The sequence below is a fragment of the Myotis davidii genome, unplaced genomic scaffold (genome assembly GCF_000327345.1).
Source record: "Myotis davidii unplaced genomic scaffold, ASM32734v1 scaffold591, whole genome shotgun sequence".
Lineage (NCBI taxonomy): Eukaryota > Metazoa > Chordata > Mammalia > Chiroptera > Vespertilionidae > Myotis > Myotis davidii.
The window spans coordinates 2,105,849-2,128,431 of record NW_006284340.1 but is presented as its reverse complement, the minus strand read 5'-3'; the positions used below and the strand labels follow the sequence as shown (position 1 = coordinate 2,128,431).

Below are 22,583 nucleotides of genomic sequence, written 5' to 3'. Positions count from 1 at the left end.
ATAGTGTGAGTCTAGTTTTGGGGAGAAGATTTTAGTGATTTTACTATGGTCTTAATGTTTTATTCTCTATTTGGGGTTAGCAATTTTTTTTCTGTAAAGGGTCAAATGGTGAGATATGGTTTCTGATACAGTCAATCAATTCTGATTGTCTAACCTGAAACTGTACACCTGAAACTAATACAAGATAATATTGAATGGGCTTTATGACTTAGTAAAGAATCCTGAGTCTATGAGAAAGACAAGCTTAACAATAACACTACGGTATTATTGCTACTTGTTTTCTAAAATTGTTATTAGATATAGTGTTATATTATTGGAATACCATGTTGTGAAAATTCTATTAGAAGAATATAATGAAAAATATTTTGAACAGGAAACAGTATATTGAACTTTTTACTTTAACTTCTATGAGATTTTTAAATGAATTATGAATGTTTTTCTTCTGTTCCCATTATCAAAATATCCAGCAATTATACTATAATTACCTTATGATCAGTTTTAAAGGGACAACTTGCTTTTTTAAAAAACAAAACAAAAACAGTTCTTCTTTTAACAAAATGTCCTATATAGCGGTTTCTTACTTTTTCCTTTAGAATCGTAGAAGAGTACCATGACCTGTATATGTTACAGAGAGGAAGGCTGGAGCACGACATTAAACAACTGATGGCAGAAAGAGACATCTGGAGCACAGCCACTTATGAATTGGCCCTAAAGGTTGGTTCATCAGGAATCATCAACTGAACTTCTTTTTGGTTTGAATAAAATTTCATTTTACAAATTTCAATTGGACAAAAAAGTTAAAAAGAGATGGGTGGGAGTCAAGGAGAGGAGGGCAAAGGGGTAAAAACAGGGAACATTTGTAATACTCTCAACAATAAAAATAAATTAAAAAAAGAAGAAGAATAGAAACATGAAGATGGATATTTAATTGATGAATAAGGTAGATGTTATGAACCCTGGAAAGGGAAAGTTGTATTTTTTGTTTGTTTGTTTCTTTACTATTGGGTGCCTGACTATTGCCCACAAAAAGGGTTCTTTTTTTCCCCCCCACCAGAATCTATGAAGTGTGAGCAAGAATCTTCTATTTTTCTGAAGTGTTAAGTGTGTGCTGTTAAGTTGCCTATTCTCACATCTGGGACTTAGAAAATTAATAGCAAATTATGACCTGGAACAGATTCGGATTTTTGTCCCATTTTCCTCTGGAATATTCAGAACTTATCAAGGACACATTGTTCTATCCTGATCCAGAATTTAAAAGGGACGTTGTCATGCCCAGAGGAAATTGTCATGACAGTAAATGTATAAGAAACAAATCCAGGAGCTAGGCATTTTCAGTAGGAAAAATAAAGAAGACAAGTGAGTTCCCTCGCTCCGGAAGTATTTGTACAGTAGAGAACTGACCGCCGGCAGAGGGTTCTGTAAAAGAATGCCTTGAATTGATGGGGCTTTGTGTTAGATCACCCCTAAAGTTCCTTCCAACAGGAAACAACAGCTAGCATGTCCACTCCCTGGAAATGACTTTCTTTTGTTTACAGCTACATGGACAGTGTCTAGCACAGTGATTCATTGAATGACTATATACTGATAATTGATTCCGTGTATCAGTGGTTCTCAAAGTATGACCTCTTGGGAGTCTATGAGACCTTTTCATGAGGTCAAAACGACTTTCATCTTTTCTCTTTCTTTCTTCTTTTCTTTCCTTAAAAACTACTTTCATCTTAATGCTGGAATGTTATTTGCCTTTTTCACTGTCATTCTCACATGAGTGTAGTGGATTTTTTTGAAGTTACATGATATGGAATATTGCAACAAATTGAATGCAAAAGCAAATATGAAAATTCCGCTCTATTCTATTAAAGAGATTTTTTTAAATGTGAAAGCGGTAATCTTTTCTCCAATTTTTTTTTTTCGTTTTGGAAAATAAAATTATTTTTTCATAAAAATGTTATTTTAATGTATGTCAATTTATTAATGTTACATTTAAGTGAATTAACATGGATTTTTAATAATTTCAGTTTTAACTTGCAATATAGTAAATATCAATAGATAAAATCATGTATAGAAAAGCTCTTTGAAGTTTTCAATAATTATTAAGAGTATGACTTTTTTTTGTGTGTGTGTGTGTTTTAATATATTTTTTATTGATATCAGAGAGGAAGAGAGAGGGAGAAATAGAAACATCAATGATGAGAAAAATCACTGATTGCCTGCTTCCTACACCCCCACACTGGGGATCGAGCCCACAACCTGGGCATGTGCCCTTGATCAGAATCAAACCCAGGACCCTTCCGTCTGCAGGCCGACGCTCTATCCACTGAGCCAAACCAGCTAGGGCTGTAATGGGTATTTGGTATCAAACTGTGTAAGAATTTCTGCTACATACTATACACAAATTTTCATGTACCGGGATTCCTGTCCTATTATAATGGATAAGAAAAATTAATCTCAAATAGATTAAATAACATTCCCCCCATTTTTCCTCCCTTTCTCTCTAGGAACTTCTTTATCAATTTGGTTCTAGTTTAGTAATTTTAGAAAATACAAATTTGTGATTCAAGCTAATTCATGATTTATATAAGTCATTGTGCTTGAGTTCATAGTTCAATGTAAAAGTGGTTTGAGTTTAATAAATTAAAGTGGTTTGTTAATGATTTAGGATCTTAATTTCAGTTCTTTTTTAATATAGGTAATTCAAAAAAATAGAGTCATTTTGGCTAAAAACCTTTACCTCAATGAAAAAGCCTGGAATAAATATGCTAAGCATTTCATCATACTGCTGTCAACCAAGGTAAACCTCAGCTCACGTAACTTATGGAAAAAGAGACTCCAACTGTTGAGGGTTGAGACTGTAAGAGGCTTTTGCTAAATTTATAGATTAAATTTTAAATATAGTTTTACATTTGTGCTTTATTGTGGCAGAATGAAAAATCCAAGGAAAGGTGAATAAAGGTCTTCTCAGTAAAGCAAGTTAAGCAGTTTATCTGAGTTAATAACACTGTAAATGTTGTTTATGGTTACTCCATTTATTAAACTAAAAAAGTTGTGATGAGCTATGTTTATTGAAATAGTTGTATTATCGATACATTCTCTGCAATTTAATGGGGAAATTCAGTGAGCACACTAGGTTACAAAGGAGGAAAGTAGTACCTAGTGTTTCTAGAGTCAAACCGTTTACCCTCGTCATTTCATTAATTCTTTTGACAATCTGTACCAGTGGTCAGCAAACTGCGGCCCGTGAGCCACATGCGGCTCTTTGGCCCCTTGAGTGTGGCTCTGTCACAAAATACCACGTGCAGGTGTGCACGTACAGTGCGATTGAAACTTCGTGGCCCTTTGTGGCCCATGCGGAGAAGTTGGTATTTTGTGGAAGAGCTGGACATCTTCCGGACGTCCTTCCAGACAAAGCCCCAGCGGCTGTGAGGGCTGAGGAGGGCCAAGGAGGGCTGGCAGCCTCTGTGGCTGTGAGGGCTGGCAGTGGCAGCAGCAGCGGGATGATGAGGGTGGTGCCTTCCCCTGATTGGCCCAGTCACCTCCTGCAGAGGGTGGCCAGACTGCAGCTTAGGCATGGGTAGGACATCTTACAGCTCCCGGATTGTGAGAGGGGGCAGGCCGAGCTGAGGGACCCCCCTCCAGTGCACAAATTTTCATGTACCAGGCCTCCAGTCCTATTATAATGGATAAGAAAAATTTATCTCAAATAGTTTAAATAATATTCCCTCAGGTTACACAGCCAGTTAAATGTCTAGGATTCACATTTGGTTCTGTTTAGCTTTGAATTTCTGTTCTTTCCAGTGTACTGCACTATCTCCCATGAAAGTTTCATGGGGAAATTGGGCTCTTGTTGCAAAGGAAAAAAATGTTGCCTCCAATACTTAGTGCCACAGAAAATCTACCACTGAAGCGACTGTATAGTAGTGTCACTGATGATATTTTGAAAGAGGAATATCTTTTTAATTTTGTAGTCCATTTTCTATGGATTTCTCTGGTATTACAATAATAATAATGGCTTGGTGTATGCTAATAACTATTTGTTACATTAATAAATGAAAAAGTGGTTTGATTCCATGCTTTTTATCTAGGACACTTCGGACCTTGCATTGTTGCAGAAGTTGACACAGAAATGGAAAAGCTTAGTGAATAAATTTAAACAGGAAGTGGAAGAAAACGAAGATTCTACAAGGCAGAAATTGCTCATAATTAAGGATGGCCTTATCAAATGGCAGACGTTCTTCAGAACTAACACGTGAGCCTCTAAGAATCTTGTGTTTCTGATTATACTCCGTCATGGCCTATTGCACGCATCTCTTCGTGCAACAGGCCTCTAGTATGGTATAACAGTTCGAAAAATCTGACAGTGGAAGAGGCTGTCTATCAAGTAGTTAAGTCTAGGCTGGATCACAGCCAGAGTTAGTGGGCATCTATACTTTGAATGCAGGCTAGACTCAACACATTGAAGTACCATTTGCATTTCAAATTGAGAATGGTGGTTTCAGTTTTTTTCATATCCTCTGAGAGGTTTCCCAGTTCGGAGATGTGGAATTCTGAAAGTTGAAGCTGGTACATACCCAGGCTGGTTGCTGCCGCCACTCCCATTTGTTGAGCCCTAGCTGGGAAGGGAGCACAGATGGCAGTGGTTCTCTTCTCCCTTTCTCTCTAGGAACTTCTTTATCAACAGGTTTCTTCTTGTGAGACTTTAGAGAGATGACAGGAAACTTTCCTACCAGAATTTGGGGCTCCTAACCTTAATTATTCATTAGGCTTCCTTTCTATTTACATGTTGTTTTGACAGCTGTATTCAACAGGAATTATTCTTACGGTAATCTAATTTTGGATGCAGAAGACCCATAGATCACCTTTTTTATTTTAAATCCTCACCTGAGGGTATTTTTCCATTGATTTTTAGAGAGAAAGGAAGGGAGAGGGAGAGACAGAAACATCAATATAAGACACATTGATTGGTTGCCTCCTGCATGCTCCCCAACCAGGGCCAGGTACTGAGCTGCAGCCTAGGTATGTGTCCTTGACCAGACAGACTCAAACCCGAGACCCTTCAGTCCACAGGAAGCCAAACCGGCTAGGGCGAAATGACCTTTTTAATACTACTGTGGCCTCTGAGAAGAACCTGAATTTATGTTTTTATTTGTAAATTTAAAGATGAATGCCTATGGGGGGGGGGGGAGGGCGAACCTGGAAGGTATGCTTGAAAATCATTAAGGAGAAGCATACTATTGTCATATGGCGTATGGATTCACGATTTTCTTTCTTTATACCCTGTTCTGAGACCCTGCTCTTTTTCCTTCTTTCAGGGTAGAAGACATTTTAACCCTTAGTAAAGGAAATATATTTGAATCAATTCTTCCAGACTTCAAGAACTGGCTGAAGGTAAGGCTTGCCACTCCTCGCACCCAGCTGAGTCACATCTCAATCTTTAAAATGCCACACTAAGTTTTGGGTAAGACAAGGAAAACAACAAGACTACAGGGGCTTTGAAAAATATGCTTAACTATTTTATTTTCAGTTCTATTTTAGATTTTGGGGTCAAATAAGTTAAGGTGCCAGAAAAAAAGGCAGGGAGGAGATATCTGATTCTCCTATAGGTTTTTTTCTTTTCTTTTTTTCAATTACAGTTCTCTAACTGTAAGATGTAACATTTGTGCCTCTCCTATACCTGGCTTTTGTCTTAAGGACAAATTGGACTTTTAAGATCAATAACATCATTTTTCAAATTGTGGTAAAATATACATAAACATATAACTTACCAATTTAAGGGTATGGTTCAATGGCATTAAGTACATTTACATTGTTGTGCAAACATCACCGCCATCCATCTCTAAAACTTCTTTCATCTTCCCAAATTGAAACTCTACCCACCCACTAACCGCCCATTTCCTCCTGCCCTAGTTCCTGGCAACCACCACTCTATTTTCTGTCTCTCTGAATTTGACTACTCTGGGCACCTCATGTAAGTGGAATCATTTAGATTTGGCCTGTGTGACCGACGACAGCCTTCCTTCAGCATAATGTTCTTAATGTTTATTCATGTCGTAGCATGTGTCAAATTTCCTTTCTGTCCATTGTCTGTATAATCCACATTTTGTTTATTAGTAACCTCTTTTAAAAGATGTTTGAACTATGGAAATAGGTTTTATTAGTCAAATTCCTATAATGTTATAGTAGTTGGACAGAGGAAAGTACATAAAATACTGAAATTCCTCCAAAGTGAATATCAAACTTGTGACTTGATAAACTGTTATCCAGATCCCAGGGAGCCATTTTCTTTTCTTTTGGAATGACTTGAGCAGGATATTCTCCGAATTGAAGGTTTGTTGTCTTATACACAGTATAGTTGATTCAGTGACTGGTGGTTGTTTTTTTAACTGTTTTTCTGGAAATTTTGACATTGCTTAGATAAAATTGAAATAATCCATGCTTCTTCATTTAGTAGGAATAATAATAACTCATTCATTAAACACTCTGCTAGGCTAATGGTGATTTTCATATGTGATTTTATTCTTCATGGCAGCCACATGATGCAGGTTTTATAATCCCCATCTCACAGAAATGTTAAGTAACTTGCCAAGTTATCTATAAATGGCAAGTGGCTGAATCACAGTTTGAGTCCATGTCTCTCCAACTCCAAAATTCCTACACTTAATGCTCTGCAACAAGCCTTCCCTATAATGGTCATTCTTATTGAAGCGTGGATGATTTGATTCCATTATCTGAATCACAGGTAATGGCAAACTTTATATATAAACTAGAGGCCTGGCGCACGAAATTCGTGCACAGGGGTGTGTGTCCCTCAGCCCAGCCTGCACCCTCTTACAATCTAGGACTGCTGGCTCCCAACCACTCGCCTGCCTGCCTGCCAGATTGCCCCTAACCGCTTCTGCCTGCCACCTTGATCACCCCCTAACCACTCCCCTGCCAGCCTGATCGATGCCTAACTGCTCCCCTGCTGGCCTGATTGCCCCTAACTGTCCTCTCCTGCTGGCCTGGTCCTCCCCACTGCCCTGCCCTGCCAACCTGGTCGCCTCTAACTGCTCTCCCCTGCTGGCCATCTTGTGGAGGCCATCTTTGACCACATGGGGGCAGCCATCTTTGTGTTGGAGTGATGGTCAATTTGCATATTACCTCTTTATTATATAGGATAGTACTTTATTTCTTCTATGAATATTTATTGATATGTCATGTTTGGGACTTGGGGTTAAACAGATAAATAAAGTATGAATAAAACACAACCATTACATTCTAGGAACTTCCCCAGTCTAGTGGGGATCATGTAAACAAATGTATTATATCCTTTCGAAAGCATATAGCAATTAAACATGCTTAGCTCTCTGGTACTTAATTGCCTATCACCAACTTTTTACCCATATAGATTTAATTATTTTCATCCTGGTAAACAATGGGTAATCTTATAAGATAGCAAATTAATTTAAATTTACTTTAATTTTGAAAATAAAATGTATGTCAGATGAAGAAATGGTATGAACAAATAATAATAAGATATTTAACTCCAAAATAATTGAAATAAAGATCTGGTTCAACTTTAATGAAATCATTAGTGGATAATGTGCTAATTTCTTTACCTCCCTTTTACTCTCTAGATACTGAATGAAGATAAAGAGAAGTTTACTGGTAGTTCTCTAGTGTCAAAATATGATTCTCTCAAGATTATTAAATATTTACAGGAAAACTGGACAGATGTTGGATTTGGGATATTTCATCGCCATAAAAATATGGAGGGGTTAATGCCACCAGAGCTCCAACACATGGAGGAAATTATAAAAAACACAGACAGACTCTACAAAGAATTTAAATTAAGGGTAACTGGGGATAATGGTAAGAAAAAAACAATGATAATTAGATTGCTCAACATAAAGGATTTTAATAATAATAATTTTCAATACAATTAATAGTTAAAATCAAGATAGTACTTGAATAGTTTTAGAAATAAAGCAAAATAAACCATTGAGCATCACTTTGTTGAGATGTAATTCTTATACAATATAGTTTACCTGTGTAAGGCGTACAATTTGATTATGTTTAGTATATTCACAGATGTGTGCAACCATCACTACAGTCAGTTTTAGATAATTGGATGATATCTAATTCTGTTATAGGTCTTTTTTTTTTCTTTTTTAAAATTACAGTTGACATATGATATTATCTTAGTTTCAGGTATACTAAGTCTTTTTTAAATTTTTTTTCCCATCACCATTTATCCCCCCTATACCCTCCTCCATCTCCACCTCCCCCTACCCCACAATAACCACACTGTTTTATGTGTCCATAGTGCTGTCTCTCTCTCTCTCTCTCTCTTTTTGCTTAGGTCTTTTTTATTGTCTGTAATTTGTCTTGGTTTTGAGTCTATTCTTTTCATATTCCTGGTTGTTTCTGATTGATTTTGGACATCATGTGTGATAAATTCTAGAAATAATTAAGACTCTGGATGATGCTATATTTCAAAAGAATGATTTTAGTTTTTATTCTGGCAGGTTATTTAGGATAGGAGTAGATCATTTTAATCCAAAAAGGGACTGAGCTGAGATGAAGTGTGGCTCCAGGCTTTGCAAGAACCAGTCTATTCTATTCTACCCTTACTTCTAAGGTGTAGCCCTTCAGGGATTCAGGGGTCCCAAGTGAAAGCCTGGTGCGGTTACCAGGGCCTCTACTCCTTAGCAGATTTTGAACTTCAATTTATTTCCCCAGTGGGGTGACCTAATATCCCAGTTTTCCTCGAGACATATTGGAAATTCGCCCTCTAAAACCCATGAGAGACATTAAAAACCCATCAGAACACTTTTAATCACTATGTCATATGTTACCTAAGAATCAGGCCTTCCCTGTAAAGTGTTCCAGGCAACTCTGATGCATTGACTACCACTGTTGTTCGACATCAAACTACTCTAGATGGGGAAACACAATCTTAATGATCTGTTACAGCAGTACTATAGTTACAGATAAAATGGCAATACTTATCTATGAGAATATTCCTATTGTGGGCAGACTAAAAATGATTTAGTAAATGGTTTACAATAATGAGAGTCAAAATGAAGAGTGATAGTGAAATTAACAGATCACTTTGAATACTCCTCGGTGGTCAAAGTTGACTGATGAAGGCATTGAAAATATTTTCATCAAGGATAAGAAAAAGTTTGCTTTTAAATTATTTCTCTTTATATATCTCTGAGATAGGAGCGTTTGTATTTCTTATTTTGCAAATGAGATAAGACAGAGGTATAAAGTGGTTATTTTGCCATGATCTCACGTGAATCAATTCAAAGACTAGGATCCATATTTGATTCTGGTTCAGACTAAAACTATGAACTTCATGAAAACCTGAACAATGACTTAAAAATAACTCAAGAACTATATTTCATTTCTCTTATTAACTGTCCTATAATTATGAAGAACCTGTTTGTCACCATTGTCTTCTTAACAGAAAGACTCAGTGAATTAATGCCTTTTTCAGAAAACTGTAGTTCATAGTTTCTGGGTTTAATGTATTTGGTTCTCAGCTGAGAAGATAAGAGACTTAGAGTATAGGTTGCCATCAAATAAATAGTCTCTCAGTCAGAAAAGCACTAATTATACAGTATTCCCTAAACATTTATCTAGGAACTGCTCTTTATAAGATTTTTGCTAAGCAAGCTATAGGGTAATAAAAAGGTGAAAAAAGATATGCCCCTGCCCATTAGTATTTTATAATTTATTATTGAAATAGTAAACTTGGCCCTAGTTGGTTTGGCTCAGTGGCTAGCTAGATCATCAGCCTGCGGACTGAAGGATCCCAGGTTCGATTCCAGTCAAGGGCATGTGACTGGGTTGCAAGCTCGATCCCCAACAGGGGGCGTGCAAGAGGCAGCCAATCAATGATTCTCTCTCATCATTGATGTTTCTCTCTCTCTCTCTCTCTCTCTCTCTCCCCCCCTCCCTGTCTGAAATTAATAAAAACATATATTTTTTAAAAAAGAAATAGTAAACTTACAAATACTTCTAACAATTCATGCTTTTCTCACTTTTCTAGGTATCTCTAAAATTCTTTTAAGTTTGATTAGTACTCTTGACTTCTATTCTTTCAAGATCGACCAGCATCTGGATTTTCCTGAAGTGCTTCTCGAAGATTGGGAGGCACTTACTGAAAAAATTAATGAAATGGTAGCTCAGACGGATATCTTGTTAAACATTGTTGGTACTGTTCCACAGAACCTTGACGCAGATTCTGGCTCGTAAGTTCCCATAGCTTTCTGCTTCTCAATTGCGTTTTCCCAGTACCTAGCCTCAGCCACACGGAGCTGGGGTCAGATGACAAACCTTAAAATCCTGTTCCTCCCAGGAAGAAAGTCCATCTGACTGGGGGCAGGAGGATGAGGGAGTCCTGTGTCATGACTGCAGTGGTCCACAGTGGAGTTTCTGCCTCACTGAGCTGGGAAGGGGAAGAGTGGGGGCAATCATGGTTCAGATACCATAGATTCTTGTCTTTCTCACTGAATCTTCATAGACTGTCTCGAAGAGATGTCTCTTCAGTTGCTCTTTGTTCTTGGGACCATTTCTAGAGGCTTTTGATTTATTTATTTTTTTATCCTCACCCAAGGATATTTTTCCATTGATTTTTATAAAGAGAGAGTGTAAGAGAGAGGGAAAGACAGAGAGGAAATCGATGTAAGAGAAACACATCAATTGGTTGCCTCTTGCATGTGCCCTGACCTGGGCCCAGGCCGGGGAGGTGCCTGCAACCAAGGTATGTGCCCTTGACTGGAATCCAACCCAGGACCCTTCTGTCCGCAGGCCGACACTCTATCCACTGAGCCAAACGAGCCAGGGCTTGATTTTTTTTTTTTTTTTTAAGAAATAATTCTCACCAATTTTACTGAGAAATGGGTCCGCTTTGCTCCTCACACTGTCATGCTGGAAGCTGATCTCTTGAGAGAATTTAAAAATTCATTCTCACTTTTTGGTCTCGTTGGTCTAAGAGTGAATATAAAGCATGTGAGTGTGAGTTTTTACAGTAGAGAGCTAGCACTGAAGGTAAGATCTACATTATCCAAAGCGCATCATGCTGATTGCTATGGATGTTAGCCAATATTCCTGATAATTCAAGGTTTTCACTCACCTTTCCTTGAATTCTCAAACATTTGTCAACACTCAGTATACTAGCGAGGCCCACCCAAATAAAACCCTTTCCTTTAACTGATAGTTACTTTCGTATTCTAAGTAAGTCACTTATCTTTATTTTACTTAATTTTTCCTTCAGGGCACTTGTAGCACATATATACAGCATGATTAAACATTGGCACGTGGAGATGGGCAATGAGATTGCTAATGGTAACATTGAACTTCAGCGCCACGTATGTACTTAATAGGGATTTGCGAGGTTAATTTTGCCTTGGCTGTTTATCTCTGCCGCCATCTTAGTTTCTCCGCGACTTCGAGAGTTTTCTTTAACCCCTTCCCCGGCAGAAACGTGTATACTCGTTTTCACAAAATGTTCTTTTTCAGTCGTCGACGAGTATACTAAGAAAATATGGTAAAAAAATATGGTTTATAGGAAGACGAGTTACAAACTGTTTTCATAACCAGCGTCAAAAATACTATATAGAACCAAAATAAAAAAATTAGTCTGAAAAAGAAACGTTTTTAACAAAAAAATTGTTGGGGAAGGGGTTAAGGAAAAATCAGGTCATGCCTATGCAATTAAAGCAGGAGATTGTGAGGGCAAAATGGGGACTTACATTGACTTCTTAGCCAGCACAACATGAAATAATTTCTAGAGGATGTCTTAGTTTATTACATTTACTCTCACCTCATAATTATAATCTAAATTTACATTGGAAAAAAATTATTATAAGTAAACTTAATATGATCAAATGAACTTAATCCATTTTAATATTACTTAAATTAGGAATTTGAAAGGCAGAGCTCATCAGTTATATGGGAATACTACTTATGAATCATCACATTACAGTAGATGACAACACATTATAAATATATAGAACCAAAAGTTGAGGAGCAAATATATTAAGACTGGAAGTATGGATCCAGGGTTGGGGGAAATTTCTGTGATTTGGAAGAACAATTATCATAACAGCCAAATAACTAAATTTTCCCAAATAAGGCAAACATGTAAATAATTACAGCCAATTATAAACATCTTTGCCCTTCCCCCTGCCCTCAAAGCACCCCTAACCATTTTCCAGGTTTGGCATTGCCCAAATGAAATTGTTTTTTGCTGAAATAAACTTTGTAAAATTTAATGTCTCAGTTTACCTTTTTACATACATAAACGTTGGGAAAAAACTTTTATTCTCCATCAAAATTACTAAGGAATGTATGTACTGGGGCACTGTACAACTTTTCTAACCTTGGAATCATATTGAATGTTGCCACCTTTACTTCCTGTTCCACTTAGATTTTCACACAGTACTCGTTTTTTTTTAATCTTCACTAGAGAATATCTTTCCCAATGATTTTTGAAGGGGGAGGTGCAGAAAGAAACATCAATGTGAGAGAGATCCGTCGATTGGCTGCCTCCCACACGAACCCTGCCTCCCATTGGGGCTGGGGATGGAACCTGCAACCAAGGGACATGCCCTTGACCAGGAATCCAGCCCTCCACCCTCCAGTGTGCAGCCCGATGCTTTAACCACCAAGACACACTGGCCAGGGCTCACACAGAGCTTGTTTTTACCACACCACCAATAAAATCAGCTTTGCAAAAGTGATATAGTGCATCGGATGTTGAGAGTGTGAACTATGTCATGTCAAATATCACTGTTATTTCCCTCAAGAATTTAAAATTCCCAAGGCATCCTGGAGAGTTCACTGTGGGGCCCTAGGATGCCTTAGTGAACAATTTGGTAACTGTAGTTTTAATACCCTTGACCAAGCTAAAGAAGAGTTTAATGTAGTATAGTGAGAAAAAAAATTATATATATAGTTATACCAGCTGCATAGTGGTGATAGCATTGCTAAAAATTGAATGCAGATATGATCATCTGTTTTTAAATTTGGCATGGTTCTTACTGTTGGATTTATTTAAAACGGGTCATTTGTATTATAACTTTTTTAACAGATGGATGAATTGCATATATCTATGGTCAAGTGGATGGTAAATGTGCTGATATTAATGGTACCTGACTTTACTGACCGAGACAGCCTCCCAGAGTTGGAGAAAGAAAGTGATGAAAAACATGATATAGGAGTTGCAAAGTTAGAGCTGGACGCAATTGCACTGGCCAAAAATCTGTCCCGATACACCAGTTATTTGAACGGGTAAAACGATCTGTTTTTCTTTTCATTCCTGCCCCTTTGAAGATTAAATGTGACATAAAGCACAGGAGAGAAGGGCAGCAATAAGTTGTTCTAAAACCTGGAAAGAAGTACCAGTTCTTCACTTAAATTAGCTTTGACACTGCCCAGTTGGAATATGAGATTTTGGTGTTTTCCCAATGGCTTTAGAATTCATTTGAAAACAATGTTAGCATGGGCAGGATGGGGGACGTATGTACAGACGAGAGGCCTGATGCACGAAATTTGTACAAGGTGCTTGCCCCTCACAGCCCCGGCTTCATCTGGAAGGTCATCTGGAAGGACGTCCAGAAGGACATCTGGTCTAATTAGCATATTACGCTTTTATTATTATAGATGTGGGAGTGACAATTAGTAACAAAACAAAAAGACTCACTTAACTTGCATTTTTCGCACTTTTCCTCAGGCTGGGGCATTTATGAAGAAGCTTATAGTGTCCTGTGTAATTCCATGCAAAACTGAATGTATACTTTTTTAAAAAAATATATTTTATTGATTTTTTACCGAGAGGAAGGGAGAGAGCTAGAGAGTTAGAAACATCGATGAGAGAGAAACATCGATCAGCTGCCTCCTGCACATCTCCCACTGGGGATGTGCCCGCAACCCAGGTACATGCCCTTGACCGGAATCGAACCTGGGACCTTTCAGTCCGAAGGCCGACGCTCTATCCACTGAGCCAAACCGGTTTCGGCTGAATGTATACTTTTTTATATTTCAATAAACACCAACCAAAACATCTCTTTCTAAAAACCTTATGTCTGGAAAGCTAGAGGATTCCCACCAAATAAAGACGAAGTCTGGAAAATTGTACATTATTAACTAGTAAGTCTACTGTCTCTGATTACTTCAAATTTGGCAGATAGCTTTTATCATCTAGCCAATTACCCACTTCATTTCCATTCAATGTTACCAATGGTCAAAAGTGAGAGGAATGGAAGGGAGTGAAGAAGACAAGGGTAAAAAATGAGAAAGAGACAAATAATACTCTTTGGTGAGTCAGTAGCTTAATTGTTAATGGTAAACTTCCACTGTACTTGGATTTAAAACACTTAGGGGAACCAATACTAATAGGTCATGCTCTGTGTGTGTGTGTGTGTGTTTTCCCCCCCAGTTGTTGCAAAGGGATGGTAACAGCTATGGCTCTGAGTATCGCTGGCAGCCTACAAAAAAATCCTGCTAAGGAACTTCATGAACTGAATAACATGAAGGTAACCACTTGCTCTTGTTTTGTTTGTTCTGAGCAGACATTTTAGGTTTAATTGATTTACAACAAACTACACATATTGAAAGTGTGCAAGTTGATAATTTCTAAAATGTGCATATGCCCATAAAATAATGACTGTGATAAGAAATGTTTCCTTGTAAACCATCCTCATCCCAGCCAATGTCTGATCACCTTTCTAACACCAAAGATGATTTTTCATATTCTAGAATTTATGTAAATGGAATCATATAAAATGTATGCTTTTGGTCTGACCTCTTTGACTAAGCAAATTTTTTTTTGAGGTTCACACATATTGTTGCATTTATCATAAAGCATATTTTATGTTTTTTTAGTGCTGAGTAGTATCCATTGTATGGATATACACGATTTACCCATTCTCTGTTGGTGGGCATTTGAATTGTTCCCACTTTTCAATTATAATAAATAAAACTTCAGTGCATATTTATGTACATTGTTTTCATTTCTCTTAACCATTTGTATGCCATAAGCATCTATAGACGTACGCGGCCAACCTTTTTTAATTAAATTCAAAATATTGTGGCAGTTAACTGGTTAAGTAAATAACTAGGAATGGAGTGGCTGAGTCATATGGCATGTGTATGTTTAACTTTTTAAGACACTGTCAAACTGTCTTCCAAAGTAAAGGGTGTACCAAAATTCACGCGAGAAGTAATTTTGATAGAAAACACAGGTTTATAATTAAAAATTGTAAATTTTTTATTGATTCATGAAGTATACAGTATAGGGTTATATATGGGATAGCATACATAAAAACTGAATTATCATGTCGCGATAGCGAGCACCATTAACTTATTGCCTGAGCAGCCACATTTTCGAAGAAGAATGGTCCGATGATGCCTCCAGCCCAAAATCTGCACCAAACAGTGACATGTTGTGGATGCATTTGTTTCTCAACAATCACTCATGGATTTTCTGAACCCCAAATTCGACAATTTTGTCGATTAACCAAGCCATCAAGATGAAAATGAGCCTCATCAAAATTCAGCCACATTTATGCAAAAAACGGTCATGGAAAATTCCAACAAAAGAATGCGTATGTGCCAGCAAAGCCGTGGAGGCCATTTACCCGATACGCTATTCCATACATAACCCTATACTGTATACTTTATGAATCAATAAAAAAAATTACAATTATTAATTATAAATCTGTGTTTTCTATCAAAATCAGTTCTTGCGTGAATTTTGGGGCACTCTTTAGTTAAGCCATTTTATACTCCTGTCAGTAGTATATGAGAGTTCTAGTTGCTTCACATCCTCACCAGCACTTGAGAACGATCAGTCTTTTCAAGTTTAGACATTCTAATAGGTGGGTAGTGGTATGCCATCATGGTTTTAATTTGCATTTCCTTAATGACCATTGATGTTGAACACCTTTTCATGGGATTGTCATCTGTATATGTCCTTTGATGAAATGTATATTTGAATGTTGCTAAAGAGAATGGATCTTAAAAGTTTTCATCACAAGAAAATAACTGAACTATGTGAGGTGATGGATATTAACTAAATTTAATGTAATTATTTTGATATATATATTTATCAGATCATTATGTCATATATCTTAAACTTACATACAATGTTATATGTTGCTTATATCAATAAAACTTGAAAAAAAAAACCACAAAAAATTCAATTGCCTTCTGTTTTGGTTAGTTAATAGTTGAGACATCTAAACAGTAACAGTTGTCTCCCACACATGCCCTAACCGGGACCAGGGATCGAAACTGCAACCCAGGTACATGCCCTTGACCGGGAATTGAACCCATGACCCTTTGGTGCGTGGGCCAGTGGTCTAACAACTGAGCAACACCAGCCAGAGTGTGAACTGGTCAGTTGTATATTTGTTGGGACAGACTGCTTGCCCATAGTAAATCCAACAATTTCTGCATCTAATTTTATGACACTTCACTACTTATCCCATTATAATGATGTCAGTAAGCAAACAATGGGGTTTTAGGTCTCTATAAAAAAACACTTCTGCACAAATCAATGAACTGAAGTGATACAATGTTAATTGAAGTTATATTTAGAGGGTTGTATTTAACAGCTCCTCAGTAGGAGTGAGTGAATAAATGAATTGGTGTACTCTGATTTTTTTCTGCTTAGTAATGATCTTTTTATCTCTTCTCAGAAGGAATGTTGTGAGTGGATCACCACATGCTCTCGACTCCTCTCTGGGGTCAAAGGCAGAAAAATAAAGTTATTGACAGATGAAGAAGAGGACCACCTGATTGAAGAAGAGGTATTTGTCATGTGCTAGCACGCGTCATTATTCAGGTTCTTCCTGTATCTTAATAGATAAGGGGTCAGTGACTTTTTGCAATCAGTGTTCCGAATCCTCCTCATTCACTTACTCTATCAGAAGAGAATTTTGGCTCCAACCAAGAGCATTGGCAGCTCTTCTCCCTTCTCACGGAGAGAGTTATCCACCCAAACATCTCTCCTCACTTTCTTTTTTGTTGTTGTTATATATATATACTAGAGGCCCATTGCATGAAGAGATTCATGCAATAGGCCTTCCCTTCCCTTGGCTGCCAGCACTGGTTTTCCTCCGGGACCCAGGAGCCAGGCCTTTGCTCCAGCCAGAGCCTTCAGTCTTCGCTCTGCCGCTTCGCCCCAATGTATGCAAATTAACCGCCATCTTTGTTGGGTTAATTTGCATACTCTCCTGATTGGCTGGTGAGCGTAGCCGAGGGATGGTTAATTTACATGTTTGTCTATTATTAGGTAAGATACATTTTTTTTCTTTCTGTAAAATGTCCTGGTTCTTCCATAACTTATAAACATGATTTATAGTGAGGAGTGGATGGGAAAGTGGGTGGGGGCAGACTGGGATGGGGAAGCTCCTCTTCTTGCTGCCCCCTTGGAGTGGGGCCCCAAGATCTTTCTTGGAGGGGGTGGCAGCAGAGATGCCCCAACACCTCCCTGAGGTTGTCTGGCAGCCTCTGTCCCTGGTGCTCAGAATCTGGCGTGCCCCTCGATTCCAGAACCCCTCTGGGCCCAGGTCCACTGGACACACAGCTCCTGGTGCTCTGAATCCTGAAGCACCCGTGGTTCTAGAATTCCCCACTTGGCTGCTGGGGTGATGGTCCCCTCATTTCTGCTGCCCCCCCCCCACCAAGGAGGGAGGGAAGGGAGAAGAAGGGTGCTTAGGTCTCCCCTCCCTATGGGAGAGGAGCAGGGGGAATCTCAAGGAGGGAGGGAGTGGGAGGCAGGAGCCAGGAGGGGCTCGGCCGAAGGTGAGGCCAAAGCCACACTGGAACTGGTCCTTTCGGTGATTCAGGAAGGCCCGAGGGCCAGCGTCAGGGGCAGGGGCGGGCGGTTCTTCTCCGGCGTGGTGCCCACGATCCAGGTGCTGTCCACGGAGCCTTTGAAAAGGTGTTGGCCTTGGGCAAGTCCAGCTGGTACCCGAAGGAGACACTCATGTCTTGCATCCTTGTACTGGCCTCAAACTCCACGCCTACGTGCAGCTGGCCACTGGCTTTGTGGTAGTATGTCCCGTGCATGCCCGCCTGGCCCAATGTTACTGTCGCCAACCAGTTCCACATGTATTTCCCAGTTGGAGACGTGACGGTACCCTCCTCCCCAGGCCGCGGGGGGTAGACCAGCTCTCCACCCAGCGGATGCTTTGGAGGTCGTGGGCCGCGAGGATTCTTGGACCCACCTGATGGCTGGGTTCCTGAGAGTGACAGCTGCTGTGAAGTCAGAACCCCATATTCCCCGTCCACCTGCCAGTTCACAAACTGACTGCTGGGTCTGGATGGCCGTCTTGGACCTAAGGCCGGGCCCAGCTGGTGAATGACCTGAGCGTTGAGGTTGCCACTGTTGTCCATGTCACCCACCAACCCGGGGAATGCCTCCGTGGGACTCAGCTGCTCTGTCCCCACATATGTGACCCTGAAATGGTAGTTGGACTCCCGGATTGTGCCCAGGGCTACTGTGTGGTTCACCGGGAAATGGTTACTCAAGCTTTTGTTGACTGTGAGCCGGACACCTTCCATCCGAATAGGAAACAGCTCCTTGCACTTGGTGTCTCTCCGAATGCGCCCGGCTTGGGAAGGCAGCCGCAGGCCCCATTGCCCACGGTCCCTGCAGCGCTGGTGCCTGCGGGTGGGGGTGGGGGGTGTTCCTTCTGAACCCCCACCCGCTCCAGCCTCCGGCGCCCAGGCCGCCCCGAAGGAGCGGGTGGAGGCAGCGGCAGCCCGTCGAAGGCGGGCGTGGGAGTGGGCGGCGAGCTAGCGGCCAGCACGTTCCCCAGGGGCGATGGCGGCAGTGCCTGTTCCCGGCCTGGGCTCCACTCCCACCCCGGGCGCCACGCGCAACCGAACCCACTGCTGCTGCCGGCCTCTCTCCACTTTCTTGGTGAAGGATGTTGTCTCCCACTTCAGAAAGGAAAGGATGGCTTTCCGTGGAGAGCAGCCTGCCGCTTCCTGAGGCAAACCCTCAGGCTCACTGCTTCTGCACACGCACCCTCCTCCCTGTCATCTTAGTCTCCCCATCAACGTCATTTCTTCCTTCGAGCACTTCATCCCATGCCCCTTGTCCTCTCCCTTTTGTGTCTCACGGCCTTCATGATAAAGACCAGTCTCCTTGCGTGACAGTGCGATTGTGCCTTTGTCTCCTACGTTTCTGTCCTATTGAACTGCGGTACTTCTGTTCTCAGAGCCAGTTATGTGCACATTAGTATCCTCTCCCTTGTGCCATCTGTTTTTCTTATGCTCATCCTTCAGGACGAAAGTCGGACATTATCTTCTTCAGGAAACCTTCCTGACCAACCCTTTCTTTGACCCCTGTACTCTACCAGAGCAAGATGGGGTATATCTAGTATTTGACTATAATGTGTGAATCCATAGCATTTCCTTCTGCACTAAATTGTAAGCATCTTGAGGGCAGAGACCGTTCTTACTAACTTTTGTATCCTTATCCTTAGCACAGGGCCCAGTCACAGGATTAGTGCCCTTTGAATATTTTTTAATAATTGCTAAGATAGCACTAAGATATAAATATATATATTAAGCTATACTAAGTAATTATGTTATTGTTTTATCTCACAGGACATTATAAAAGAGTTAATCCAGGCTAAAATCGAAATGCCTTTTAAAGAGGATAAAGAAGAAGGTACAGAGGATAAATTTGAGAAGAAAGAAGAGGAGAAAGCAGAAGTAAGATTATTTGATATCATTTTTTAAAGAACTTCTATATGTACTGTTGAAAATAAAAACATCATCTGGAGTAAACTCTTCAACTTCAACAAAACGCCTTTCCTCATGTAGATGCAGCCATATCTGAAGACAACTTATCTCTTCATTTTCTGAAGAAGTGTCCCTTTTCCTATCATTTCAAATCCAGCCATTTCCATTAGTCTCATTCACACCTATATTCCTACTAACTGAATAATCAATCTCTCACCCTGATGCTGTTTCTTTATTCTTTCATTGCCAAATTCTTTTTTAAAAAAATATGTTTTTATTGATTTCAGAGAGGAAGGGAGAGAGAAACATCAACATCACTCAGCTGCCTCCTGCACGCCCCCTATTAGGGATCCAGCCTGAAACCTGGGCATCGAACTGTGACCTCCTGGTTCATGGGTTGATGCTCAACCGCTGAGCACGAGCCAGGCGCCAAATTCTTTAAATAGTGTAAACTTCATTTTTCCGCTTCTCCAGCTCCCGTGCTGAGCTGCCTTTCCCCTCTCCTCCCAAGCCCATCTCCACATCTCTCTTTTCCTTACCCTGTCTCCACCCCTGCTGAGGCATTAGTAGTAATAACCTTTCCTGGGGCACTTGTAATAATAACAAAAATATAATGATAGATACTAATAACTGACGCCTAGCATGAGCTACATACTTTGCACATGTTATCTTTTATCTACACAACATGATTTCAAAGTAAATATTACCACCCCCATTTTACAGATAAGAAAACTGAAGATCACAAATCATAGGACTCTAAGTAGCACAACCAGCATTCAAACCCAGATAAGTCCTGGTTAATTCCTAGAATGAATGCCATCTTTGGCTTTCAGAACTCATCATGATTATCTAACATTCTTTATACTATCTTACTTTACTTCCCTGATGTTTCTTCTCTGCAAATAGTTTAAATGTTGGCATGACCCAGGCTCATGACGTAGGTCCTCTACTTGCTGTACATGCAGGACAACAGAACAAAAATATTATACAATACTCAAGCCTCTTTGGACCAGCATTTTCTGTTCTATTTATGATACAGTTCTTGCATATAGAAGGTGCAACATAAATGGAAAACATTATTACTTGGCCACTAAACTCTGTCATACCTTTTAAATCTATAGAGCAGTGGTTCTCAACCTTGGCTGCACATTAGAAGCACCTGGGAATCTTTTTAAAATCCTGATTTCTGGGCCTCATCCTCCAGAAATTCTGTTTCTTTGTTATGGGGTGGGGCCACAACATTAGTAACAAAGGAACAGAATTTCCGGAGGATGTGGCCCAGAAACCAGGATTTTAAAAAGATTCCCAGGTGCTTCTAATGTGCAGCCAAGGTTGAGACCCACTGCAATAGAGTATCACCTCCTTTTTCCCTTCCTTCTTCTGTGGCCTTATATCAGACCATTTTTTCTCTATTTCACAAACTCCTATTTAGCCTTCAAAGATCATTTTCTCTGTAGAAACTTCTCTGTGTGTCTAGGCAGAACGGAGGGCCCTTTTCTGGGTATACACAGCTCTTGGAGTATGCCGCTATGCTAGCAGTAATCACATATACCATAATTATTTTATTGTCTATCTCTCCTACTGTGCTATAAGTTCCTGAGGTCTAGGAGAAATCTGCTCTGTTTTTCTCACAGTATCTCCCTTTGTCCGACAGTACTTCCCCATCCACACTAAATTATCACACGGTATTTGCTGTAAGTCTTCCAAAAATGCTTGTTAAATGATTAAAGCAAATGGAAAAACGAAAGCTTAGACATGGCGCCAGGCAATTGCCATGCCACTGTGTCACTGGGTCACACACGAGCTCACTGACAGGTCTGTGGTATTCCTGTGCCCTAGGAACCTTCAACATCTACGGAGGATGAAAAACTCATTCGATTCATTGGAGAAGATGAAAACGTTTATTCCAGACCTCTATCTGGATCAAATAGGTTATCTTCCTGGGTATGTATCTGAAACCCAACTAGGAAATCCAAAGCTAGAGAGAAAAGCTAGGAAACTTAACATGATATGAAAATGGTCCGGCTCCAACATAACTTTTATCTCCCCAAGAGGACCAAGGACTTCTAAGTAATATATTTTCCAGATCCTGTTTTATTCCTTCCCAGCATCATCCCTAGAAAACTCGCAATCAAGCAACACAACAACAAACACTTCTTATTCTCTTCTGTAAACCTTTATTTATTTTATATATATATATTTTTATTGATTTTGGAGAGGAAGGGATAGGGAGAGAGAGAGATGGAAACATCAATGATGAGAGAGAATCATTGACTGGTTGCCTCCTGCACACACCCACTGAGGATTGATCTCACAACCTGGGCACATGCCCTGACTGGGAATTGCACTGGGACCTTCTGGTTCATAATCCATCGCTCAACCACTGAGCCAGACCTGCTGGGTGTAAACCTTATTTTAAAATAAGTATCCTTTCCTTAATTTAACAATTTGTTGGTCAATTTTTGACCAATTTTTAAATAAATCTACTAAGCAGATTCTATTGAGAGCTATGATAAGCACATACCACCAACCATAAGAATTACTGAGAAACTAGAAACTTTTAAACAGTGGCTACAGAAACTCAGCAGAAAAACAGATTTAAAATTACTCCACAAAGTTCTAGGACCATTATAAAGGTGTTCCACCCTGACCGGTTTGGCTCAGTTGATAGAGCGTTGGCCTGCGGATGCAAGGGTCCCAGGTTCGATTCCGGCCAGGGGCATGTACCTTGGTTGCCGGCACATACCCAGTGGGGAGTGTGCAGAACGCAGCTGATGGATATTTCTCTCTCTCATCGATGTTTCTGACTCTCTATCTCTCTCCCTTCCTCTCTG

General features: G+C 39.8%; 1 protein-coding gene across 1 annotated transcript in view; it reads left to right on the top strand.

The window, feature by feature from the left end:
• AXDND1 (axonemal dynein light chain domain containing 1) overlaps window positions 1-22,583 on the top strand; it is a 47,675-nt gene that overhangs the window by 18,947 nt on the left and 6,145 nt on the right. Inside the window, exons 9-20 of the mRNA XM_015569934.1 lie at window positions 594-714; window positions 2,687-2,788; window positions 4,080-4,243; window positions 5,307-5,382; window positions 7,611-7,845; window positions 10,034-10,235; window positions 11,261-11,354; window positions 13,079-13,278; window positions 14,426-14,522; window positions 16,689-16,799; window positions 19,612-19,719; window positions 21,589-21,693. Coding sequence (XP_015425420.1) covers window positions 594-714; window positions 2,687-2,788; window positions 4,080-4,243; window positions 5,307-5,382; window positions 7,611-7,845; window positions 10,034-10,235; window positions 11,261-11,354; window positions 13,079-13,278; window positions 14,426-14,522; window positions 16,689-16,799; window positions 19,612-19,719; window positions 21,589-21,693 — 1,615 coding nt within the window. The remainder of the gene's footprint in view (window positions 1-593; window positions 715-2,686; window positions 2,789-4,079; window positions 4,244-5,306; window positions 5,383-7,610; window positions 7,846-10,033; window positions 10,236-11,260; window positions 11,355-13,078; window positions 13,279-14,425; window positions 14,523-16,688; window positions 16,800-19,611; window positions 19,720-21,588; window positions 21,694-22,583) is intronic.